The following is a 25539-nucleotide window of genomic DNA, read 5'->3' as shown; positions in this document are numbered from 1 at the left end:
AAAGCCAAAACCAAAAGCACGGGAGATCTCCATGCGGTCAGGGCGCATCGACCTTCCTGTGGGCACAGAGTCCAGCACGGCTGAGCTGGGATGGGGTCCTGGGGCACGCCACTGCCAATCCATGACCCTCACACTTTCTATTTGGAGTCAGGGTCTCTGTGAGTTTGGACTTGGGATCCTCCTGCCTCGGCCTCCCCAGTGGCTGGGATGACCGCGTGCCCCTGGGCACCGGCTGGAACCTGATTTCCTTTAGGGCCTCGGGTCTGGGTTGGTGTGAGATGGTCCTGTGACTTGCCCGTTCTCTCGTTTCCTTGTCAGGTCTTGGTATCAGTTTTCTCCTGCTCTGAGAGCATGTGCTGGGTTTCATTTCCTCCTTTTCTAGCCTCAGAAGCAGATCTTACACAGATCGGGCCACGTGCGTGTTTGCCAAGTGCCTAAGTGTTTGGAAGAGACCACCAGCAAAGCCTCCCGAGCTCGAATTTCCACTGGAAAAACGCCTTAAACTACAGACACAGTCTATTTAATGTGCACGAGACAATTCAGATTTTCTGTTTATTTTTATGTTCATTTGGTAAATTGTATGTGTGGGGATTTTGCCCATTTTATCTACATCTTCTACTATGTGGACAGCTCATAATGTTCTCTTGTTACCTTTAAAAACGTGTGCAGGGTCTGCCATCCTGCCTGCTCTCTTGCTCTTCTCATATTGGAACATCCGCCAGGTTCCCCCCGGCCCCCGCCATTAGTAACTAATCTTATCATTTTTACCTTTATTTTCATTTGGAGTGATTTGTTATTTTTTTTTCTAAACCCTCGATAGAATAGCTTAGATCGTTAATTAAAAAAAAACATGTTTCCTAGAGCTGGGCACGGTGGCACATGCCTGTAATCCCAGTGACTTGGGAGGCTGAGGCAGGAGAATCTCAAGTTCGAGGCTGGAGTCAGTGACTCAGCAAGATTCTGTCTTAAAATAAAAAACAAGGGGCTGGGGTTGTGGCTCAGTGGTAGCACACTCGCCTGGCATATGTGAGGCACTGGGTTTGATTCTCAGCACCACGTATAAATAAATAAAATAAAGGTCTATCAACAATAAAAATAAATTTAAAACAAAATGGGCTGGAGATGTGGCTCGGAGGTTAAGCACCCCTGGGTTCAATCCCCAGTACAAAAGGAACACAAAACAAACAACAACAACAACAACAACAACAACAAAACTCAAAATAAAACAACAAAAACCCCATTTCCTAATATAATCAGGTCCTTAACTTTCTCACTTCACAGCCTTGGTGTGCAGTGTTGACCTTGTCATTCACGTTGAGACCTCCTGTCCCTCTGTTTCTCGTCCACTCCTTGGTCACTGAGAAACTCTGGCTGTATTAGTGAAATGCAGGGTATCACTTTTCTCTGATGCAGAGTCAGGCCGGTCTCAGTTCCCGAGACTCTGGAGGTGTCAGGTGGCTGGCTGGCTGAGGGCCACTAGGGAGTGTCCTTGGGGACAGCTCCAGGGTGAGCGGTGGCCAGAGCAGCGTACACACTGGGCTCCGCTGGGGGCTGCTCTTCCTGGGAGGAGGGAGGGGCAGCGGCCCCCCGTCTGAGTGTCCATCTGCACAGCTGGGCGTAGGTCACCTCCTGGGGACCCTCAGATGCAGCATCCTGGAGTGGGAGACGGTGAGAGGGAGGGTGTGTGCTTTGCCCAGGGAAGCCAGGGCCTGGAGAGGACAGCACCCACCTGAGTGTCCGTCTGTCCGTCCTCTGCGTCCTCTGTGCCCAGGAACTGCCCCAACAGCGGGGGGAGGGGGGAGCTCCCGCCCCTCCTGAGTCCTGAGTGCTCCACCTGGGCATATGTCACTCCCTGGGGGTCTCCGTCAGGTGGGCCCTGCAGCAGGGACACAGTGAGACAGACGTGTCCCCTGAGGTCCACTCGGGCTCTCCTCCAGCCACTTTCCACTGTGGCCAGAGTGACCCTTCAACAATCTCAGATTATGTCACTGCTCATGGGGTCTCCAGGGGCTTCTGAGCCTGGGAGGCCTGGAGGCTCCTCCTGCAGCTCTGCGCTCTTACCCCACACCCCCAGCCCTGCTCACATGGCTCCAGCCCCACTCCCCGTCTTCCTGAAAGAGCGTGCTGCTGCCTCAGGACCTTGGCACCTGCCGCGTGCCCTGCTGCAGCTGTCGTCAGGCACCCGTGGTCCCGTGGCTCATCAGGGCCCTCCCTGCCCGTCCCTCTCTCTGCTTTAGTTCCCTTGGGGCTCTGCTCTCCTGAGGCTGCATTTACTTCATGTCGGGCCCAGGTGAGCTCAGGGGGCGGGGCTCTGCTGGCTGCTGCACCTGCAGCTCCACCTGGAGCCGGTCAGGAGGGAGCCCCCTGAGAGCAGCTGGACTGACGAGTGTGGGGCAGCCTGGGGGACGGTGACTCATGTACTCCTGGTCCTCTGGGGCCCCCGGACACGCCAACAGCCAGGCCAGGAAGGGCACCGAGTGGGGGCCACAAGGCCACAGGGAGGGGGGCCACAGCAGGGAGGCAGGAGCTCCAGAGGGAGGGGCAGCCTGGCCATCACTGAGGGCCAGCGGTGGAGGACAGGGAAATGGCCGCTGGGCTGAGCGGGAACAGGGAGTTCTTGGTGCCTGGGGGGGGTCTCACCCGAGTGTCCAGCTCCACCCCGTCCTCAGGCTGAGGGTCCTTCACAGAAGCGTCTGTGGGGACAGAACGGGGTCGTCTCCTGGCCAGAGCTGCCGGGGCCTCTCAGTCCCCCAGTCCCTGCCCTGTCCCAGACGGGGACACAGAGCCAGGGAACTGGGGTGATGTCCCCAGGTCCCCAGTGTGGGTCAGCCACTCAGCCTGAGCCCCAGGTCCCCAGTGTGGGTCAGCCACTCAGCCTGTCCCCAGGTCCCCAGTGTGGGTCAGCCACTCAGCCTGTCCCCAGGTCCCCAGTGTGGGTCACCCACTCAGCCTGTCCCCAGGTCCCCAGTGTGGGTCTGCCACTCAGCCTGTCCCCAGGTCCCCAGTGTGGGTCTGCCACTCAGCCTGTCCCCAGGTCCCCAGTGTGGGTCACCCACTCAGCCTGTCCCCAGGTCCCCAGTGTGGGTCTGCTACTCAGCCTGAGCCCCAGATCCCCAGTGTGGGTCAGCCACTCAACCTGTCCCCAGGTCCCCAGTGTGGGTCAGCCACTCAACCTGTCCCCAGGTCCCCAGTGTGGGTCAGCCACTCAGCCTGTCCCCAGGTCCCCAGTGTGGGTCAGCCACTCAGCCTGTCCCCAGGTCCCCAATGTGGGTCAGCCACTCAGCCTGTCCCCAGGTCCCCAGTGTGGGTCACCCACTCAGCCTGTCCCCAGGTCCCCAGTGTGGGTCAGCCACTCAGCCTGTCCCCAGGTCCCCAGTGTGGGTCAGCCACTCAGCCTGTCCCCAGGTCCCCAGTGTGGGTCAGCCACTCAGCCTGTCCCCAGGTCCCCAGTGTGGGTCACCCACTCAGCCTGTCCCCAGGTCCCCAGTGTGGGTCTGCCACTCAGCCTGTCCCCAGGTCCCCAGTGTGGGTCAGCCACTCAGCCTGTCCCCAGGTCCCCAGTGTGGGTCAGTCACTCAGCCTGTCCCCAGGTCCCCAGTGTGGGTCTGCCACTCAGCCTGAGCCCCAGGTCCCCAATGTGGGTCAGCCACTCAGCCTGTCCCCAGGTCCCCAGTGTGGGTCACCCACTCAGCCTGTCCCCAGGTCCCCAGAGTGGGTCAGCCACTCAGCCTGTCCCCAGGTCCCCAGTGTGGGTCTGCCACACAGCCTGAGCCCCAGGTCCCCAGTGTGGGTCAGCCACTTAGCCTGTCCCCAGGCCCCCAGTGTGGGTCAGCCACTCAGCCTGTCCCCAGGTCCCCAGTGTGGGTCACCCACTCAGCCTGTCCCCAGGTCCCCAGTGTGGGTCAGCCACTCAGCCTGTCCCTAGGCCCGCCCGCTGCCCCTCCTGCCCCCCCTGGGAGGTGCTGGGTCCTGGGCCCCACCTCCCACCCCAGCCCCCATTCCCTCACAGACGGCTTCTTCCTGGGCAGCAGGGGCAGCCGCTGGACAGGATCTGGGGAGACAAGGGGGGTCAGGTGACAGTGAGGGACAGTGGGGGGGACAAGGGGGTGTCAGGTGACAGTGAGGGACAGTGGGGGGACAAGGGGGTGTCAGGTGACAGTGAGGGACAGTGGGGGGACAAGGGGGTGTCAGGTGACAGTGAGGGACAGTGAGGGGGACAAGGGGGAGTCAAGTGGCAGTGAAGGATGGTGGGGGGACAAGGGGGTGTCAGGTGGCAGTGAGGGACACTGGGAGGGAACAAGGGGGTGTCAGGTGGCAGTGAGGGACGGTGGGGGGACAAGGGGGAGTCAGGTGGCAGTGAGGGACAGTGAGGGGGACAAGGGGGAGTCAGGTGGCAGTGAGGGACAGTGAGGGGGACAAGGGGGTGTCAGGTGACAGTGAGGGACGGTGGGGGGGACAAGGGGGAGTCAGGTGGCAGTGAGGGACGGTGGGGGGGACAAGGGGGAGTCAGGTGGCAGTGAGGGACAGTGAGGGGGACAAGGGGGAGTCAGGTGGCAGTGAGGGACAGTGAGGGGGACAAGGGGGAGTCAGGTGACAGTGAGGGACAGTGGGGGGGACAAGGGGGAGTCAGGTGGCAGTGAGGGATGGTGGGGGGACAAGGGGGTGTCAGGTGGCAGTGAGGGACAGTGGGGGGACAAGGGGGAGTCAGGTGGCAGTGAGGGACAGTGAGGGGGACAAGGGGGTGTCAGGTGACAGTGAGGGACAGTGGGGGGGACAAGGGGGATTCAGGTGGCAGTGAGGGATGGTTGGGGGGGACAAGGGGTGTCAGGTGGCAGTGAGGGATGGTGGGGGGGACAAGGGGGTGTCAGGTGGCAGTGAGGGACACTGGGAGGGAACAAGGGGGTGTCAGGTGGCAGTGAGGGATGGTTGGGGGGACAAGGGGTGTCAGGTGGCAGTGAGGGACAGTGGGGGGACAAGGGGGTGTCTGGTGGCAGTGAGGGACGGTGGGGGGGACAAGGGGGTGTCAGGTGGCAGTGAGGGACAGTGGGGGGACAAGGGGGTGTCAGGTGACAGTGAGGGATGGTGAGGGGGACAAGGGGGTGTCAGGTGGCAGTGAGGGACAGTGAGGGGGACAAGGGGGTGTCAGGTGACAGTGAGGGACAGTGAGGGGGACAAGGGGGTGTCTGGTGGCAGTGAGGGACAGTGGGGGGGAGCTAGGGGGTGTCAGGTGACAGTGAGGGACAGTGGGGGGGACAAGGGGGAGTCAGGTGGCAGTGAGGGACGGTGGGGGGGACAAGGGCGAGTCAGGTGGCAGTGAGGGACGGTGGGGGGACAAGGGAGTGTCAGGTGACAGTGAGGGATGGTGAAGGGGACAAGGAGGTGTCTGGTGGCAGTGAGGGACAGTGGGGGGGAGCTAGGGGGTGTCAGGTGACAGTGAGGGACAGTGGGGGGGACAAGGGGGTGTCAGGTGACAGTGAGGGACAGTGAGGGGGACAAGGGGGAGTCAGGTGGCAGTGAGGGACGGTGGGGGGACAAGGGGGTGTCAGGTGACATTGAGGGACAGTGGGGGGGACAAGGGGGAGTCACGTGGCAGTGAGGGACAATGGGGGGACAAGGGGGTGTCAGGTGGCAGTGAGGGACAGTGGGAGGGAACAAAGGGGTGTCAGGTGGCAGTGAGGGACGGTGGGGGGGACAAGGGGGTGTCATGTGGCAGTGAGGAACAGTGGGGGGGACAAGGGGGTGTCAGGTGACAGTGAGGGATGGTGAGGGGGACAAGGGGGTGTCTGGTGGCAGTGAGGGACAGTGGGGGGGAGCAAGGGGGTGTCAGGTGGCAGTGAGGGACAGTGGGGGGACAAGGGGGTGTCAGGTGACAGTGAGGGACAGTGAGGGGGACAAGGGGGAGTCAGGTGACAGTGAGGGACGGTGGGGGGACAAGGGGGTGTCAGGTGACAGTGAGGGATGGTGAGGGGGACAAGGGGGTGTCTGGTGGCAGTGAGGGAGAGGGGGGGAGCAAGGGGGTGTCAGGTGGCAGTGAGGGACAGTGGGGGGGACAAGGGGGTGTCAGGTGGCAGTGAGGGATGGTGGGGGGGCTCTGAGTCAGGGGCAGGAATCACCTCTTCTGCTGGCCTCTGTCCTGGGGTCCTGCCTTTGTGGCCCCTGCAGGTCTCTGGAAGCCAGCGTCTGTCTGGGCTGCATGAGGGGACAGTCTCAGCCCCAGGGGGAACCTCTGGCCCCTTAGAGGCCACCGCAGGGGAAGGGGAACTTGAAGACCCCCTCCTGTCCCCTGAGACGGAAGGGTCCACACCTGCCACATTGGTCTAGAAGCAGGGAGCAGGGGCCTGCTCTTCTCTATTTCCTGGAGAAGTGTTTCCAAGTGACCTGTCCCCAGCGGGCAGTTTCCCTGGGGCTGCTGGCCTGAGCCCACCCTTGCCTGGCCCATGGGGAGGCCACCGGCTGCTGAGAGCCAGGTCACCCAGTGCCACTCACCTGCCTTCCTGCGTCTGCTGTGATGCCAGAGGAGGAGGAGGACGAGGAGGAGGAGCAGCAGGAGGACGGCCACTGAGACCCCGACCAGAACCAGCAGGTGCCTTCCCAGTCCTGGGCAGGGGTGTGGACGAGGAGCCACGCTGCTTACCTGAGCACCTACTGTGTGCCAGCCCTGCTGGTCTTTCCACCTGTCACCTCCAGCCCTGTCACTCAGGCATCATGGCACTGCCACCCACCCCCCAGGCACAGATGAGGAAACTGAGGCTCAGAAGGGGGTCCCCTGCCCAGTCACCCAGCAGGAAGCAGCAGAGCGGGGCCTGAACTGGGGGAGTCTGACTCCCAGTCTCCTTCTCTCCACCAGAGCTCAGCCCTGAGCTGGAGGGAAAGAGCCTGACACCCTGATGGCCCTGAGCCCTCCCCTGCTCAGTGTCACTGTCACTGCACAGAGGGGACAGGGCCCTGCAGATTCAGGTCCTGGAGGCTTCCCTGGAGGCCCCTCTCCCAGCAGGGCACAGCCAAGGTCAGCCTAAGAGGCACTTGAAGGTCAGGGCCAGGCCTCTCCTCTGCCCTGGGAGAAACTGAGGCCCAGAGGGGAGGGGCTAGTTCCCGTCAGCATCTCCAGAGGGGGCTGCTCCCCCTCAGCTCAGCCCTGCCCTGGACCCCACCTCCCACCAGAGCCCCTCACTCACCACTCTGGGATCCTGAGTCCATGGAGGTGGGGGGCTGGTCCTCAGGGCCTCCTGGGGTGGGTGGGAGGTGAGGGCTGGGCTGCCTGCCCCCCACTTCAGCTGGCTGCTCCTCCCCAGGCTGGGCCCAGGGTCACCTCTGCCTGGACCTCCCCCTCATGCCTCCCAGCCCTGAGCCCTGGGCTCTGGGCCCTGGGGTCCCTGACCATGCTCTTGCAATGCTTTGTACACAAGGTTGGCTGAATTTGCAACTGGACTTTGTAGCTCAGGATGATTCTAGAACTCTTAAGATTGCAGAAGACTTTCTGTACAGAGATCTCAGAGACTCACCAGCTGGTGACCTGGGTCCTGAGGGTGGGGGGCTGGGTCCCCCAGAGGGTCCTGGGAATGAGGAGAACAGGAGGGTGAGGGGTGCAGGCTGCCCCTGGGGACTGTCTCTGCCCATCCTCCTACACCTGCCTGGCCTCCCCAGGACCCTCCTGTGCCCACCTGCACCTTCCTGATTCCAGTGGTGGGTGGGTGCACAGGCTGGAGGACCCCGCTGGCCCCTCCTCTCTGAGGGGTGAGTCCCGCTGGCCGACCCTCCCTAGGCCCCTCACTCCCATCCCACCCAGAGCTCTCCTGGGCAGGGCCCTGGGGGAATCCTTGAGCTCACAGAGGATGGGGTCAGGGTCACTCACCTGAGACCACCAGGTCCAGGGGGGCACTGGGCCATGACAGCAGGTAGGGGAATGAGCTGTGAGAGCCATAGCACCTGTAGGTCCCCCCGAGGGCTGGGGTCACAGCTCTCATGGAGAACTCTGCCTGGTACCATGGGGCTCGGTACTCTGCTCTCAGACGCAGGGGGGGACCAGCTGCCCCCTCCTTGCACAGGAGGAAAGTGTCCATCCAGTTTGACTGACACAGCAGGGTGACATTCTCTCCTGAGGACACTGTGGGACCAGGCTGCACTGAGAGGGAGGGTGTGACAGGGAGCTGTCCTGGAGAGAGGAAGGAGGGTGAGGGTGGCCCCAGCTTGTTCTGAGCTGAGACCTCCCCAGGCCTCTCTCTGAGGACCCTGTGCTCTCTGTCTGTCTCATTGTCTCTGATTCTTCCTGTCCCTGTGTCCCCTGTCTCTGTCCTCTCTGCCCCTCCCTGTCTCTCCCTCCTGAGACCCCACCTCACCCTGGCCATCACCTCCTGGGGCTCCCCAACATGGCTGTGCAGAGTCTGGGTCCTGACTGCACCCCTGGGCTCCTCACCTGAGACCAGGATGTCCAGGGGGTCACTGGGGGCTGACCACTCAGAGGAGAGGCTGTGTCCACCGTAGCACCTGTACTGACCCCCGTGGGAGCTGCTCACAGGGCCCAGCAGGAAGTCGGCCTGAGAGAGCCCAGCCTGGGGCTGCTGGGCAGGGCGCTGGGGGAGGTCCTGTGCCCCCTCCTTGGACAGAGCGAATCTGTCATAGGTGACGTCTGAGTGACACTGGAGGGTCAGGGTCTCTCCAGGGGCCAGGACAGGGCCCTGCTGGGTCAGGAGGGAGGGCTTCCTGGACACCCCTGGAGGAAGAGGAGCCTGGGCTGAGGGCTGGACCCTGCCAACCCCCTGCCTCCCCCCGTCCTGCCAGCAGGTCACCCTCTCACTCCTGGGGACTCTGGCCTGGAGTCCCAGGTTCTCTCTCCCTTCTCATATTTGGTCCCATCCTGATGAAAAGGCCCCCAAGTCCCTGCTTAATGTCCCCAACTGTGTCAGGGGAAGATGGAGCTTCCTCACCTGAGACCAGGAGCTCCAGGGGGTCACTGGGTCCTGACCACACCTGGGGGTGGCTCCTGTAATAGCCGTAGCATGTGAATGTCCACCTGTGGCTGGGGGTCACAGGGCCCACAGGGAGCAGGGCCTGGACATGCCCACTGGGGTGTCGCTGTGAGTCCAGGGTCCAGGTGAGGTGGTGTCCTCCTTCCTTGGTGAGAACAAACCTGCCATATCCCTGCCCTGAGCCACACTGGAGGGTCACGTTCCCTCCTGAGGTCACCACAGGGCTGGGCAGGGCTGAGAGCCAGGGTTTGCTGTAGGATCCTAGGAGAGAAGGAGGCAGGTGTTCATGGCTCCCTCCTCCCACACCACCCCCAGCTGGGCTGTGAGAGGGACCCCTGGGAGCAGACCCCCTCCCTGAGGGCAGAGCCTGGGGCTGGGACCCCTGAGTGTCCTCTCACCTGTCACCACCAGCTCCAGAGGGTCACTGCGCTCTGACCACCCAGCAGGGCTGAGATAGAGGCATTGATATCTCCCTGCCTGGTGCTCAGTCATGGTTGGGATGAAGAACTTAGCCTTTTTCCTGGGCCCCTTTGGGCTCTGTCTGACCCAGGGCACTGACCTTCCCTCTTTATCCAGACGGAACTCCTGGGCCTCCAGGGGCCCCTCACACCAGATGGTCACTGGCCTTCCCCAGGCGATCACAGAGCCTGGCTCAGCCCACAGGGTGGGCTTAGGGAGGGTCCCTGCAAGGGAATCAGAGGTGGGTCCCAGCACAGCCCCTCAGATCCCAGCCCTCAGCCCAGCCCCCTCCAGGCTCCCCAGCCTCAGCCCCAACTCTGTTCTCCACCCACTGCCCAGGGTGGCTCCTGGTCCCCAGGAGGAGGACCTGGACAGCTGGGGACACTCACCTGCCTGCCCTCGGGTCCCGGGGCCCAGACTCAGCCCTGGAAGAGAGTTCCTGTGAGAGGGGAGCCCCTGAGGCCTGAGCAGGCCCTGTCCCCCCACAACCTCCTGGGCCCTGGGTCTTCTGATGGCCAGGGCCTGGCTGTGGGCTGGGTCCCCCCAGAACAGGGTGTCCCCTCCCTCCTTCACATCTCACCCAGGCAGAGCAGGGCCATGAGGGTGGGGGTCATGGTGTGTCCTCCCGTGGTCCCAGGGTCCAGATGGAGGAGGTCACAGAGCCTGGAGGACAGACACACACAGGGTGTGGCCACTTGGAGGCCGGGTTCTGCCTGTGTGGGCTGTCACATCAGCTGCCCACAGGAAGGGGAACTGCCCTCCCAGAGCCTGGCTCTTGTCCCCAGGACTGGGTGGGGTGGCCTGGGCTCCCTGCAGGCGGCTCAGACAGCAGTGCTGCCCTCTCAGCCCTTCTGCTGTCACCTGACCTGTCCTCGTCCCTCCAGGGCCAGGATGCAGCAGCAAACTCCCTGGTGCCCTCCTGAGCCGGCCCCTTCCAGGTGAGGGTGACCCAGGGCTGGTCCTCTTCCCAGGGCCTCCCCGGGGCTCCCTCAGCCCGTCCTGGGCACAGGGTTCTGGTCCTTGCTGGCCAGTCGTCTCCCAGCCCTGGAGGTGCTCTGGGGAAGGTGCAGGTTCCTGCTGCAGGTGGGTGCAGAGCAGCAGACCCTGAGCACCTGGCTGTGAGCCAGCTGGAGCTCGTGTGGGGGACAGAGGGACGCAGGGGCCAGGGAAGGACCTGGCCGCTCCTCCTGTAGCTGGTTTGGGTTCCCCTGCTCATGGTCCCCTTCATGGCCCCCTCCTTAGCAGCAGATCCCACATCTCCCAGGGAGGAAGCTGAGCCCTTCCTGCCCGGGGGAGCCCCTGTCTCCTGGGGCCGAACGCTCCTCCTGGGCCAGCTCTTGCTCTCAGTGCCCGCTCATCTCCACTGCCCTGTCCTCCTGAGCAGGGACTCTGGTCTCCCAGCCACTGCTGCCTGTGTGGAGCTCTTGTCTGTCCCTCACGGTGGGAGTGTGGGGTCAGCAGGGCCTGGATGTGGACAGGCTCAGCCGGCTTCTCCTCCAGGGCAGGGAGCCTGGGTTTGGGCCAGGAGAGGTGGGAGCTGGACTTGTGTGGTTCCAGGGAGACCCCATGTGCTCCAGAGACTGTCCCTTAATGTTTGCCCCCTGCAGCTCCTCTCCTCATCAGCAGAAAGGGGACTGGAAAGGTCCCAAATGGAGAAGGAGCCACATGGAAGGGCCCTCTGGGTCTCAGATCAACCAGGGGTCATTGAGGAGGAGGCCCTGCTCCATGTGGGGTGGGAGTGGGCTCTGGGCTCCGGGGAGGGTGGGCGCTGTGCTGTGCTCCAGGCAGGTTCCAGCCAGGCCTGGGCTGGCTCAGTCCCCTGGGCCCAGGGCAGCGCCCAGCCCCTCCCTCTGCACCTCCCCTGTCCTGTCCTGTCCTCCCTCCCCTCCACTCCCCTCTGCCTCCCCTCCCCACCTCTCCTCTCCCCTCTTCTCCTCTCTCTCCCCCACCCCCTGCTGGGCCAGAACCAGGGTCCAGCCTGCTGACAGTGACCTGCCACCCCAGCTTTATCCCAGTGGTTCTGATGTGTCCTCTTGTCATTTCTGTTTGTCTTGAAGAGCTTTCTGATCCCCTCTCCGTGTCCTCTTTGTCCCAAGGATGTCGCAGGAGGCAGGGTCTCCCCTCCAGCCTTGGGGAGCTCTGGTTCCCTCTCAGGATGGGTTCCTGGTTTCACTCCACTGAGGTCTGAACAGACCCCTGAAGGGGCTTTGGTTTCTTAGGTTGGTGGGGACTGTCCTGCCACCTGCCGAGATGCGCCCTGGGGGGTCCTGGCTGTACCCGAGGTTGGCTGGGCTCCTTCTCGCAGCCCACTTGCTCTCTGGGGTTCCCGTCCTCCTGTCCTGTTTGGTCCTGGATGTCCTGCCTGGATGTGGTGTCCAGCATTAAAGTGGGACGTGGCCATGTCTTGTTACTGCCCTTCTCAGCTTTCCCCTGCACATCTGCCTGAATCATCATCATCATCATCATCATCATCATCATCATCATCATCATCTTGGTACAGGGATTGATGGCAGGGATGCGTCACCACTGAGCCACGTCCCCAGCACTTCTTACTTTTTTTCTCACACAGTTGCTTAGGGGTCACTAAGTAGCCCAGGCTGCCCTGGAACCTGCCGTCCTCCTGCCCCAGCCTCCCGGGTGCTGGGACCACAGGAGTGGACACTGCACCCAGCTGTTTCTCTTGTGCATCTGAGTGCCTGGTGGGTGGAAGTGTGTCCCTAATGGTCCCAGGAGGGTGATGGTTGGGTTTTCATCCCTGTTAATGTCCCTCTCTGGGTCTCTAGGTGCCTGTTGAGGTGCCGTCTGTTTTGCTGATGTGACTGGAGTTTCCCCCGCTCTCTCTCTTGGTTCCTGTTGGCACAGAACATTCTCCTCCGTGCTCACCCTCAGCCTCTGTGCGTCCTTGAGCTGAAGTGTGGTTCCCGAGGTGTGCCCAGTGGCAGGACCTGCAGTCCCGGCTGTGTGGGAGGGAGAGGGGAGGATAGCTGGAGCCCAGGAGTTCAAGGACGACCAGGCAAGATAGGCAGACTCAGTCTGAGAAATAAATGAACAAAGAAAGGAAAAAATGAACCAAACAGACAAAAACACCAGATCAAGGGAATCTCTTGCAGACAGTGTGCAGTAGAACTTGGTTTCCCCCACTCCCTGTTGGTGCACGGTCGTTGTACGCCTGGTGGGTGTGCAGTTCCACGTTCACACATGCACACAACGCAGCACTGTGACTCACCATTGCCACCCGTGTTCCCCTCTCTGTCCCTCCTCCCTCCTCCTGGCCCTGTCCTCTCCTCTGCTGACCTCCTCTGATTTCCAGGAGACCTGCCATTCTTTTCCTTTCTCTCTGGCTTCCACTTATAAGAGGAAACAGGCCACCCTTGACCTTCTGAGTTTGTCGTATTTCACTTAACACAGTGGTCTCTAGTTCCATCCATTGTCCTGGAAACGCCATGTGTCCTTCTTCTCAATGTGAGTAAATCTCCACTGTGTGGACCCCGCGTTCTCTTCATCAGTCACCCAGGGGTCACCCCAGGGCTGGTTCCACAGCCTGGCTCCTGGGAGGTGTGCTGCTGCTGTCAACAGGGTGTGCTGTCCCTCTGCAGTAAGATGACCTGGACTCTTCAGGACAGACACTGAGGTGGCACAGCTGGGGCGCAGGGGCTTCCGCGCCTCGTCTTTGGAGGAACCTCCACAGGGTTTCCCTGGTGGCTGTGCTGATCCTCAGCCCACTGGGGGGTAGAGTGCTCCTTTTCTGCACCCCCAGCACTTAGTGTCACCTATTCCTGATGGCGGGCATGCTGCCTGGTGGGGACGGAATCCCAGTGCAGTTTTAATTCCCTTCTCCTTATCTGGTAATGGTGTCGAGTGCGTTTTCATGTGTTTGTGGCCATTTCTATTTCTTCTTTGAGAAGTGATTGGTTCGTTTGCTGATTCATTGGCTTTTTCCCTGTTAAGTTTTTGAGCTCTCTCTGTCTTCTGGATATTCACTTTATTCAGAAGAGCAGCTAGAAGGTTCTCCCCCACTCCCTGGTTCTCTCTTCACATTAATAGCTTCCTGTCCTGCGAAGCTCTTTAATCTGATCCGTCCATTCACTAAGTCTCGACATTGTCCCCAAGTCTTCAACTTCCACGGAGAAGGCCGAGGCCGTCCTGTGTGCTGCAGGGTAGACAGAGGTCTTCCTCTGTGAGTCGCACATTTCTGGTCTAATTCCGAGGTTTGATCCATTTCCAGCTGACGTTGGGCAGGTGAGTGACCAGGGCCTAGTGTCATTCTTCTCCTGGGGTCTCCTGTTGTGGCAGCCCCGTTGCTGCAGGTGTCTTTCCTCCCATGTGGGTTGGCACCTGTGCTGAGCACCAGATGGCTGGGAGCATGTGGGTGCTCCGTGTCCCCTCTCCTGTCCCTCTGTCCCTGGGGCTGTGCTATGTCAGGGCCATGCAGCTCTGTGCTGTAGCTCTCTGGCGTAAGGTGAGCTCAGGTGTGTGATCCCGCTAATACTGCTTTTTTTGCTTTAATTGCTTTGACTATTGTGGGTCTTCTATTCTTCCAAACAAATTTTAAGACTTTTTTTCCTAGTTTCACAGAGTCACTGGAATTTGGTGGGGACTGCAGTGGATTTGCGGATTGGTTTTGGTGGTGGCCATTTTAACAATGTCAGTTCTGGCTCTCCACGGACACGGGAGGACTGCGCCTTCTTCTTCTCCTTCAGTTTATTTCCTAGTGTCCTATGGTTTTCACTGTGGAGGCCTTTCACCACCTTGGTTACTTTTATTCCTATTTTTTTCTTCAGCTTATTGTGAATGGGACAGGGTTTTTTTTGGGGGGGGGCAGTACTGGGGATAGGACTCAGGGGCACTCGACCACTGAGCCACATCCCAGCCCAATTTTGTATTTTATTTAGAAAGGGGCTCTCCCTGAGTTGCTCAGTGCCTTACTTTTGCTGAGTCTGGCTTGGAGTTTGTGATCCTCCTGCCTCAGCCTCCCCAGCTGTTGGGAGTACAGGTATGTGCCGCTGCACCTGGCTCCGACCCTGATTTTATTATGAATGGGTGCTGAATTTTCTCAAAGGCTCTCTCTGAAACTCTTGAGACGACTAAGTGATTGTTTTCTTAATTCTACGATTTGGTAAATTACATTCATTGATTTGAATGTATTAAATCATCCTTGCATTCCTGGGATAAAACAAATTTGGTCATGACACATGTTCTTCTTAATATGTACTTGAATACAGTTTGCCAATATTTTACTAAGAACTTTTGCATCTAAGTTCATGAGCAATAGTCATCTATAGTTTACTTTCCGTGATGTGTCCTTATCTGGTTTGATAGGAGTGTGATATTGGCTCTAGAATAAATTTGGAAGTGCTCCACCCCTTTCTGGTTCACAAAATAATTTGAGGAGCATTGAAATCAGTTCTTTCTTAAAGGTCTTCTAGAACTCAGCTGGGAATGTATCCTGTGGATTTCTTTGTTGGAGTCTTTTTACTTCTGCTTCAGTCTTGTTACTAGTTATGGGTCTGTTTAGGTTTTCTAGGATTCAACATTGGCAGGTCAAATTTGACTAGAATAGGTCCATTTCTTCTAGGTTTTCCAGTTTATTGGAGCATAAATCTTCAAAACAGTCCCTAATGATCCTCTGAATATCTGTGGTAATTTATTTTTTTATCTCTATTTTTTTAAAATTTGGGACTTGTCTCTTTTTCTTTTGTTTAGTGTTAACTAAGTTCTCATCAATCTTGTTTGTGTTTAGGAACAAGTGACTCTTCATTTCACGGGTCTTTTGTATCATTATTATTATTTTTTGGTACCAGGAATTGAACTCAGGGGCACTCAACCCCTGGGCCACACCCCCAGCCCTATTTTGTATGTTATTTAGAGACAGGGGCTCACTGAGCTGCTTAGGGCCTCCCTTTTGCTGAGGCTGGCTGTGAACTTGTGATCCTCCTGCCTCAGTCTCCCGAGCCGCTGGGATTTAAGGCCTGCACCACCTCTCCTGGCTCTTTGTATTGGTTTTTAATTCTAATTTTAATTAAATTCATCTCTGATCATAATCATTTCCCTCTTTCTACTTGCTTTGGAATTGATTTGTTCCTGTGAGTCAGGGGTCCTGAGATGAATGACCAGGCAGTTTATTTGCTGACTTTCTGATTTTCTTCTGTGGCCATCACAGCCATGAACTCTTGTCTTAGAACCATCTTCCTAGTGGCCTAGATGCTCTGGAATGTTGTATGGATGTTCTTATTTCATTCTAAAATTTTTAAAATTTCTCCCCTTTTTTCTTTTATCATCCATTCATTGTTCAAAGGTGTATTCTTCAATCTCCATGTTTATATGATTTCTGTAGGTGTTTGGAAAGGTTGATTTTTTAAAATATATTTTTTAGTTGTTGATGGACCTTTATTTTATTGATTTGTATGTGGTGCTCAGGATCAAACCCAGGGCCTCACACATGCTAGGCAAGCCCTCTACCGCTGAGCCACAACTCCAGCCCCCTGGGAAAGGTTGATTTTTTAAAAAATATTTATTTTTTAGGTGTAGATGGACACAATGCAATGCCTTTATTTAATTTATTTAGTTAGTTTTTTAGGTGGACACAATATCTTTATTTTATTTTTATGTGGTGTTGAGGATCTAACCCAGCCCCTGTGCATGCCAGGTGAGTGTGCTACTGCTTGAGCCACATCCCCAGCCCCAGTGCCTTTATTTCTATGTGGTGCTTAGGATCGAACCTGGGTCCTGCCCGTGCTAGGTGAGCGCTCTACCTCTGAGCCACAATCCCAGCCCTGTAAAAGGTTGATTTTGGTTGATTTTTAAAAAATTTTTCTCATAGCTTTATTGAGATACGATTGAAGTACAATAAAATGTGCACATTGTAAGTATGCAATTTGATAAGTTCTGACCTGCATGTAATAGTCAATATATAATGCATTTCCTTACTTTTTTAATATTTGAAATCTTGTAGACCATGTCTCCTGCACGATTTATTATATTAGAACTCAATCACCTTGAGATATATAGAACCCCACCCCGACGTCAACTGTTTCAAAATTAAGTGGTGCACTTGTAAATATCTCTGAAGTGAGGGAAGAAAGCCCAAGAGAAGTAAATTAAAGGTGCCTTTTCATCCCAGAGATCCTGATATTTTAACTAAGCTTAAAACATAGTTGGGTCTTGTTATTAATCCATTCTTCCAGTCTAAGTCATTTAATGGGAAAGTTGAGACCACTTACATTCAATGTGACTGTAGAGATATGTTATTAATTCCCACCATTTTGATTTATCTTTAATATGTAAGTGCGTCCTCTTTCTCATTTGTTTAGTTACTCTTCAGATGAGGTTTACCTGTTGGTGAGCTCTGTGGTTTTTTATTTCTTTTGAGTTAAATATTTTTACAAGTATTTTCTATAGTGCCATTTTAGTAGTCACGGATTCTTTTACTTTCACTTCTCTTGGGAGGTTTTCATTTCTTATTTGATTCTGAAGGATGACGTTTCTGGATAGAGCAATAGTTGTTGGCCGTTATTTTCTTTCAGGGTTTGGGACACGTGATTCAAAGTCCTCCTGGATTTTCAGGATTTGTGCTAAGAGATTGGAAGTAATTCTGACAGGGCTGCCTCTAAATGTAAACTGACATTTTTATTTTGAAACTTTTAAAATGGTATTTGTTTCCTGTATGTTAGGCATTTAAATCACAACATGTCATGGAGAGGTTCTTTTTAAAAAGTCTTGGCTCTCTGGTGTTCTGAGTGCCTGGTGACGCTGGATGCTCATTTCATTCTTCATGGATCCTACTCAGGGGAAAAATAACAAAATCATTCAAACCTTAAGAACGAATGTCTCTGTGCATCCCCTGTATCTACATCTTCTAAACCAGGGGAAGGCACCCAGACTGTCCATTTTTGCCCCAACCTACCTGTTTTCTGGTGCTGGGATAGAATCCAGAGCCTTGTGAATGGAGGCTGGCCCTGGGCCTCAGAGCGGCCTGCTCAGCTCCTGGCTCCATCCACTCTAAGGGCACCTTCCTGTGCTCATGGCCACCGTCAGCACCTGGTTGCTGTTGTAGGTGTCCCCACATCAGCCTTCCCCAGTGTGTCCCAGGGTCATGTTCTTACTTCCCTGTGGACCTCATGGGTGGCTGGGAGTCCTCCCCCTGGAGTGAGTGAGGGGATGCTCCATGTCGATGGAGCACATGTTGGAGTTCTTGCCCAGTGCAGCTGTGGGCCCACCCACCCACCCTCAGCTCAGGCTTCAGCCTCAGGGAGCAGGATTTGCTGCTGTCTCCTGCTGGAGTGTGTTCCAGGGAAGGAAGTGGCCTCCAGGGGACTTGCAGGTCTCACAGATGGCATTGCATCCAGACCTCTCTGAATGTGACACCTTAGATGCTCATTCACCACAGGTCCAAAGTAATCTAGGGACTAGGGTCCCTGCAATATTCCACCCTTGCCCCAGGGCCACTCCCTGTGTGGTCCACCCTGCAGGCCTCAGGGCCAGTGCACACAGCTGGGTGAACTCTGCTGGTTGGTCCCGTAGCCCAGCTGGTCTGGTAGCCCTGCTAGGACTGTGCTCAGCCGGTGCTCACTGCTCAGGGATGGCCATGGGGGTTAGCAGGAGTCTGTCTTGCCCTCATGGGCCTCAGTCCTGGGCAGGACCCAGTGCCTGGCTGGAGGGTGGCTCACCTTGTGTGCCTCCCCCTTTGCAGCCACACTTCCTTCCTGTGCTTGATTGATGTGGCCAACTTCCTGTTCCTTCTCCAGAGAACGCAGTCTTGACTGGAAACAGGAAGATGTTGGGGGTGCACTGGACAGGAGCTGTGCACCCACCTTTTTTTTTTTAATTTTTTTTAATTTATTTTTTTTAAAGAGAGAGTGAGAGAGGAGAGAGAGAGAGAGAGAGAGAGAGAGAGAGAGAGAGAGAGAGAGAGAAAAATTTTTTTTTTAATATTTATTTTTTAGTTCTCAGCGGACACAACATCTTTGTTAGTATGTGGTGCTGAGGAGCGAACCTGAGCCGCACACATGCCAGGCGAGCGCGCTACCGCTTGAGCCACATCCCCAGCCCATGTGCACCCACCTTTAAGTCCTGAGTAAAGGGGAATGAAATGGTATTGCACCCATCGCAGTGCAATAGGACTCCACCTCTGCTCCCATGGAAAGGTGCAGCTCTGCGGGTGGGCCTCATCTGATGGGGTGAATCACACCCACCTATTTGTGTAACCGTACCCTTTTCCCTTTTTTGGATAGAATGTTCCGTGGATTGGCTCCCCAGTGGTAAAACCTGGGTTCCAGGTGTGCCCTCTCCTTCTTGCCTGCCTGGCCTCCTGTGGGAGCTGTGGCTGAGGAGCCGTCACTGAACCCAAAGAAAAATGTATTTTCTGTGTCTGTGTCTTTATGTAGTCAGCCCAGATTGACGAGGAGTGACCCTGATTGATGTAGTCACATGTCCCTTCAGTAGGACCCTGGGCTAACTGGGGACCTGTTTCCTGCACCCCTGGGGCAGAGTGGCCTTGTCATCTACCCTCTTCCAGCCACTGGGCACCTCACCTGGACCTGCAGGAGTCAGTGACCCTCCCCCAGGGGATTCCGACTGTCCCCAGGGAGGATGTGGCCAGAGCAGACCCCAGGCTGACACAGCAGCACCATCAGGTGGGCCTCACCTGTGGGCTCTCTCCCCTCCCACCTTAGTGTGGAGACCCACAGAGGCTCCTGGGCAGGGGCCTGGGCCTGGATGCCCGCTGCCTGGGTCTGAGGCCCCAGGGCTCCTGTCCCCTGAGCTGTGTGCCAACCTTGACCCCAAGGCACCATCCCAGAGCCCTCTGGCCTCTCCCAAGCGTGTGTGGCAGAGGCCCATCCTGTGGTGCTGGTCCAGGTACATGTCACAGGGGGACCCCGGGGTCCCTGAGGCCCAGGTTCCTGTGGGTCTCCTGCGAGTGGTGATGAGGGGCGGCTGAGCAGCAGATGGCTCCTCTTCTGTTTAGGTAAAGGGTAGTTGAGCTCTGTCCTTTGGACACACCTGGAACCTGGGGAGGGCCTCCTGGAGGGGAGCTGGGAAGAGCTGCCTTCAGAACAGGAGCAGGCCCAGGGGACCTGGGCTCCATGGAGCAGAGACGCTGGTCCCACCCCCAGGTCCCTCAGGCCTGTGCAGTCTCAGAGTCGAGGTGGATGGTGGCAGGTGGCCTCGACCCACACAAGGGCAACTCGAGGTCGCACCGAAGATGGTCGTGAGTGACATCTGCCTGTGGACGGCGACTTTCCCCTGGGTGTGGACCTGTCTAGTTCCTTGTTTTAAACCCCATCAGAACTGTGGGGGCGGTCACTGAGCCCCCTGGAGTGGGCAGCAGTGCTCCCGCCCACCCTGCCCACGACCACATGGACCCTGGCTCCATGACTGTGCAGTCTGTAGGGACGGCAATTGTCCTGCATTCTAGGGACCTCCCAGTCTTGCTGTGACCCATGTGCTGGTCTCTCTGCCAAAGGCACTGCCTGAGGGTCTGTGGCCTCTCCTGGAGGACCCCACGCAGCAGAGAAGGAGCAGGTACTCATCCTGCCCCGGACCACAGTGGGCTGCTCACACAGGGTCACCCAGGGGCCAGCCTGGCGGGTGTGTGAGGCCCTCAGTGGCACAGCAGGGTTCCCGCATGGAGGTGACAGCAGGGCCAGCGCTGTCCCTGCTGATGGTGCTGGGGATGCTTTTGAGTGTGCTCATAAGTTCAGGTGGACAGATTTCCCTGTATACAGGACACAGAGGGGACAAAGGGAGTCCAGGGACATTTGAGGATCCTACAGTGCTGGCTGGACAGAGCAGGAGGGGGGTTCTGTCCCACTGCCCAGCAGGGCAGCTGAGCCGACAACAATGCACCCAGACCTCAGCACAGGGGATATCACGAGGGTTTACAAAGCAGGGGTGAGGGTCTGCCCCAGGTGACCTCGCACCTGATTCATCACTGCTCAGGGTGAGCGTGCCTGACCCTCACAGTGTCCCCCAGAGAGCTGGACTCATCGTGTGTGGGTTACAAAATGCCAAAGAGCCGTGTGTCCCCCCGTGGCGGAGGGGCCTGAGGAGCAGGCAGGCTGCATCTCCAGCACTGAACCTGGGAGGGGGCAGCCAGGAGGGCCAGGTCCGGCTGCCCCTGATTTCCACCCAGTGACAGTGGCCGTCCTCTGCCCCTAGAGCTGAGTGAACACCAGCACACAGGCCAGAGCCTCCTGAGTGTCTGCAGCCAGCCAGGGTGTGGGGACCTGGTGCAGCCCAGGAGCACCTCCCAGAGGGGACGAGGAACACGGCCCCTGCTCCTCCCAATGACCTGCGTCCTGTGTGTCTCTTCCTGCCCCGTGGACAGCTGCCCTCCTGGACAAGGGTGCAGGACTTGTATGAGAGGCGTGAAGCCCTTCTCTTGGGGCAGTGGCTGTGGTTCATGCCATCTGCTCCACCCTGTTCATGGGACCCTGTGCTGCCCCTGGACATATCCTGCAGGGTAGGGTCCCCTGTGTGTCCAGCAGCACCTGCATCTAAGGTCCCAGCTGAGGTCCCCCGTTCTGCCTGCAAGTCACCCTCTCACACCCTGGGTCTCTGCCCACAAGGTCGCAGCCTCACCAAATATTGGAGTGAAGGATGGGAATTCCTCACCTGAGACTAGGAGGTCCAGGGGGTCACTGGGTTCTGACCACACCTGGGGTTTGCTCCTGAAATAGCCGTAACATGTGAATGTCCACCTGTGGGTGAGGTTAACAGGCCCCACGGGGAACTGGGCCTGGAACTGCCCACTGGGGTGTCGCTGTGAGTCCAGGGTCCAGGTGAGGTGGTGTCCTCCTTCCTTGGTGAGAACAAACCTGCCATATCCCTGCCCTGAGCCACACTGGAGGGTCACGTTCCCTCCTGAGGTCACCACAGGGCTGGGCAGGGCTGAGAGCCTGGGTTTGCTGTAGGATCCTAGGAGAGAAGGAGGCAGGTGTTCATGGCTTCCTCCTCCCACACCACCCCCAGCTGGGCTGTGAGAGGGACCCCTGGGGGCAGACCCCTTTCCTAGGCAGAGCCGGGGCCGGACCCCTGAGTGTCCTCTCACCTGTCACGACCAGCTCTAGGCGTTCACTGTGCTGTGAGGAGCCGGCAGGGCTCTGATAGTAGCATTGATATCCCCCTACGTCTTGCGCAGTCACAGTGGGGATGGGGAACATGGTCCTGTTCCCTGGACCCTGTAAGGGTCTTCTGCATGTGGGGCTCGTGGTCCTTTCCATAATGAGACAGTACTCTTGGGTGTACAGTGATCCCTGACACCAGAGGGTCACTGACCTTCCTGGGGGAATGACAGGGCCTGGTTCCGCCCACAGGTTGGGCTTGGGGAGGGTCCCTGCAAGGAAACCAGAGGCTGGGTCCTGGCCTGTCCCTACCCCAGGTCCCACTGCCCTACCTTGTCACCACCCTCGGCCCAGGCTGCTCCCTTCTCTCCTGAGACCCCAGGGGCTGAGCCTGGGCAGGACGTGGGAGGCTGCAGGGCCCTCACCTGAAGACCCCCGGGGGCTCTGTAGCAGACTCAGCCCTGGAAGAGAGGTCCCCGTGAGGAGCTGGCATCTGTGTGTGGGCCTAATATTTCCTTGTGGTCACAGCAGCCATTTGGTGCCATATGGACCTAAAACCTGAATGTTTCCGAGAACTGGCACCTGGGACCCTCCCCACCCACCCTGTGTCCCTCCCTCCACCAACACTGACCAAGGCAGAGGAGGACAGGCAGGGTAGACCTCATCCCACCTGGTCTGAAGACTCCTGCATCCAGAGAGGAGAGTGCAGGCCCTGCAGGTCAGACAGCACGGAAGTGGTAAGCAGGGGCTGCTGCTGGCCCCCGGTCCCCAGAGCTGAGCACCCACCGGATGGGGACGGCCCCTCTTGGCCCATATCTGGATTCCTCAAGGCAGGGCTCAGGGGAATTTTGCCCCTTTGGACATCTCAGCAGAGATCTGAGGTCCCCTGGCCCTGAGGCCCTTATACACTGACCTGAATGCTGCCCATCAATGCCATGTCACTTGCTGCTGGCCAGTCCCTCTGACTGCACCAGGGGCACCCTGACCTCAGTCCCCTGTCAGGTGAAGACCCTCAGGCAGTGCCTAGTCCCCAGGGGTCCCTGTCTCCAGCACTGGAGCTTCCCTGCTCACCAGGTGACCCGCCCACCCTGGAGACCCCAGAACATGAACACCTCAGCCTTTTGCAGATCTGGCTGAGGCCAAGGAGGTGTCCAGGCAGGTCTCAGAGGAGAGTGTGAGCATCAGTGTCCAGCGTCCTTTTCCTTTGCTTCCAGAGGACCCAGTGCAGAGGATCCCAGGTCCCCTCATTGTCCCCTCCTCCTACCTGGGAGAAACCCTCGTGTTTTGCCAAAACCACAATCTGCGCCTGGGAGGATCCTCATGTGTCCCTAGATCTTGTGTTCCAGATGGAGCACTTGTGGGACAACCACACAGAGGTAAGCCCTGTGGACTCTGCCCTCCCAGGACTCTGCCTGTCCCTAGTGTTGGCCGTGGCAGGTCACCCTGTGCTCCTCAGTGCATGACCTCAGCTTCCCAGGGCTCCCCGCTCCAGCCTGGGCTCTGGAGGCCCAATGTCTTCAGGAGGGACTTTCCCCCATGTTCTCTGCTGCCTCCCCTTCCAGGGCACAGCAGCGACAGGAGGTTGGTGAATGGGGGCCACACTGGGGCCAGGATGGAGGAGCTGAGCAATGAGCAGGATGTGGTCACAGGACCCTCACACCCTGCAGGTTTGCTGCCTCCTCCCCACAGCAAGGTGACCAGCTCTCTCCCCAGCAAGGGCCGGGGGTGGGCAGCTGCAGAGGAGGCCTGGGTGCAACCCCAGCCCTGCAAGGCCCGCTCCCCCTCCTGCTACCTGCCCCTGTGTGCACACTGCAGGCTCCACGTGGCCACTTACGTCCAAGGAGACATTTCAATATGTCTCAGCACCTCTCTTGGTCTGTGGGATCAATGGATTCCCTGCCTCAGCCCAAGGTGATGAGGGTGCTCCTATGGAGCATGAACGGGTCCCTGGGTGCTCTGTGCTCCTGCTCCTGACGTGTCCCACAAGGTGTCCAGGTCAGCAGAGGTGGGGGTTCTTGACCTGCTTTGCATCCTGGGCGTTCACTGTCACAGGTCCTTCCCTTTCCCATAACCTGGGAGCCCGTCCCTGTTCAAGTGACTCTGCCTTCTTGACCTTCATGTCCTCTCATTCCTTTGATATCTTTTGTTTGTTTGTTCTGATTCCTTTGCTGCCCTGAAGGTGGACCCAGGCCCTGGGGGTGCTCTGCAGGCCTGTCCCATGAGCTACGTCCTGTCCAGTCCTGTTTACTTTTTATGTTGAGTCATGAGGTTCCTAAGTTCCCCAAGTGGCCTTCAACTTGCCATCCTCCTGCCTTGGCCTCCAGAGTCACTGGAGTTAAAGCCCTGGGCCCCTGTGTTGGGCTGGTCTCTATAATACCTTTTAAGGGTTCCTGTTTCCATCATCTCCTCCGTCTCCTACTATAATTGAAACGAGTAAAACATCCTCTTCTAACTCACAGTACTTTTCAGGTTTTGGTGCTGAATTGCTTGTCGTCTTTGAGAGAGACTCAGGTGCATCTAGAGCTCAGAGACCATGGTACCTATTTGTCGGCATCAGCTCTGAACAGTTTCTCTCCGTGTCACAGGTGCTTCATGGTGGTGCGTTCCCTGTTTCTTTCTGGAGATGCTGCAGAGTCGAACTCTGCTCAGTGCTGAGGGGGCCCTAAGCCTGGAGGGATGAGCCCTCTGCAGAAGGCCCTGGGCGCAGGCATGGTCCTGGGTGGGGCCCTTGTGACAGGGGTGGAGGGCACTGCACCTCCCACCAAACCTGCTGCTCCTGGTGCCCAGTGGCCGACTCCTCCCACTGTCCCTTATCTCAGAGGAGGACGTGGACAGCACAGAGAGGGAGGAGCTCCCCCTTCAAAGCCCTGTGGGGCCTAGTGAGGCTTTGGGCTCCTGAGGGCCCAGCTTCTCCGAGGCTCAGGAGCCCAGGGATGTCTTGAGTCCAGGAGGCCAGTGTGGGCAGCACAAGAGTCCTGCCTCAACAACAAGCAAACCCTCAGCAGATACAGTGTGAAGGGCAGAGACCAGCTGCCGTCCCACTGGGTGGGGCTGTGTGACGGCTCCCCGTGTCCAGGTCCTGGTGTCCACCCCCGCCCTGACAAAGACACGCCTCGAGAGCCAAGTGGAACCTGAAGGCCCTGTGAGCTGTGGTCACCAAGGCACGCGCTGACCTCCAGAAGTCCTGCGTCCTGCAGAACCACACTGGGAACCCTGTTTGTCATCTCCTGAGTCACCACCCCAGCCCTGGGGACTGCTGTGAACACACCCATGTCGTCTACTTGTACTTTGCAGAGGGTGGATCTTCAGTGTTCTCACCAGGGAAAGAACAAACGAGAACGGTAGCTGTGGGGCTGTGGGTGTGTCCATGAGCTCAGTGTGGAGCCCATGTCACACCAGAGTCACATCCCAACACAGGAAACTGTCCCCCCCAACCATGGTCAACTTTTATTCATCATTAACATGGCAATGAGTCTGAGAGGAGTCTTCACCATGACCTTGGTTTCTCCCAGAGTGGACAGGCCTCAGCGTGGGTTGCTCCTTCACCTTCTCCATGGACGGTTACATTAAGGAGGGCTGGGGAGGGGCAGAGGGAGGCCTGGACCCCACCCAGCACCAGGAGGGAAGCATGAGCCAGGTCAGGCATCTCTGGGGTTTGAGAGAAGCTGCGTGAGGCCTCACACTGTGGCCATTGCCCACCCCCTTTCTCGTCCTGGGCTGAGGTCAGCATCATCCCCTAGAGGGGGCAGAGGTAGGACGGGGCAGCTGCTGGGTCTGGCAAGGCCTCCTGTGTCCCCTCCAGGGTTTCCTGGTCCCCAGTGATGGCCCGTGTCCCCCTTCCTCCTCTCAGCCTTGTGCTGTGGGAGGACCTGGCAGGTGGTGGGCAGAGCTTTCAGCTGTCCACACTGGGGAGGGGACTCAGAAGGAAACGGTGCCCAGACCCTTTCTCCTCCTGGGTCCTCAGATCTCGGCTGGACCAGGGGTTTGGTCTCTGGTCCTGTGTCCTGGAAGATGAGGGGCTGAGTCTATTTTCTAATCTTCTGTTCAGTGTT

General features: G+C 57.8%; 1 protein-coding gene and 1 pseudogene across 1 annotated transcript; both read right to left on the bottom strand.

Annotated features, from left to right (window-relative positions):
• Positions 1-1218: 1218 nt before the first annotated feature.
• On the bottom strand, positions 1219-10109 carry LOC144250336 (leukocyte immunoglobulin-like receptor subfamily A member 6). The gene is made up of 14 exons (XM_077792933.1): positions 10006-10109; positions 9815-9850; positions 9365-9649; positions 8925-9227; positions 8414-8710; positions 7853-8152; positions 7503-7553; positions 7176-7226; positions 6487-6597; positions 6114-6189; positions 4008-4051; positions 2641-2693; positions 1730-1876; positions 1219-1653 (listed from the first exon to the last, which is right to left on the bottom strand). The coding sequence occupies exons 1-14, from the start codon at positions 10037-10039 to the stop codon at positions 1477-1479; spliced, it is 1965 nt and encodes a 654-aa protein (XP_077649059.1). The 5' UTR covers positions 10040-10109; the 3' UTR covers positions 1219-1476.
• Positions 10110-20958: 10849 nt separating this feature from the next.
• Positions 20959-24759, bottom strand: LOC144250455 (leukocyte immunoglobulin-like receptor subfamily A member 6 pseudogene; annotated as a pseudogene).
• Between the last annotated feature and the right edge of the window lie 780 nt (positions 24760-25539).

Source organism: Urocitellus parryii, chromosome 15 (genome assembly GCF_045843805.1).
Source record: "Urocitellus parryii isolate mUroPar1 chromosome 15, mUroPar1.hap1, whole genome shotgun sequence".
Classification (NCBI taxonomy): Eukaryota; Metazoa; Chordata; class Mammalia; order Rodentia; family Sciuridae; genus Urocitellus; species Urocitellus parryii.
Note: the sequence above shows the minus strand (reverse complement) of the source record. Positions and strands in the feature narration are given on the sequence as shown.

Bases quoted from the DNA above. Each gene is read 5' to 3' on its own strand.
- LOC144250336 (XM_077792933.1), bottom strand. From the start codon at position 10,039: ATGACCCCCACCCTCATGGCCCTGCTCTGCCTGG. The intron at 9,650-9,814 runs GTGAGTGTCCCC...ATTCCCTTGCAG, and splicing joins CGGGACCCGAGGGCAGGCAG to GGACCCTCCCTAAGCCCACC. The intron at 1,654-1,729 runs GTGGGTGCTGTC...CTCCCACTCCAG, and splicing joins ACGGACAGACGGACACTCAG to GATGCTGCATCTGAGGGTCC.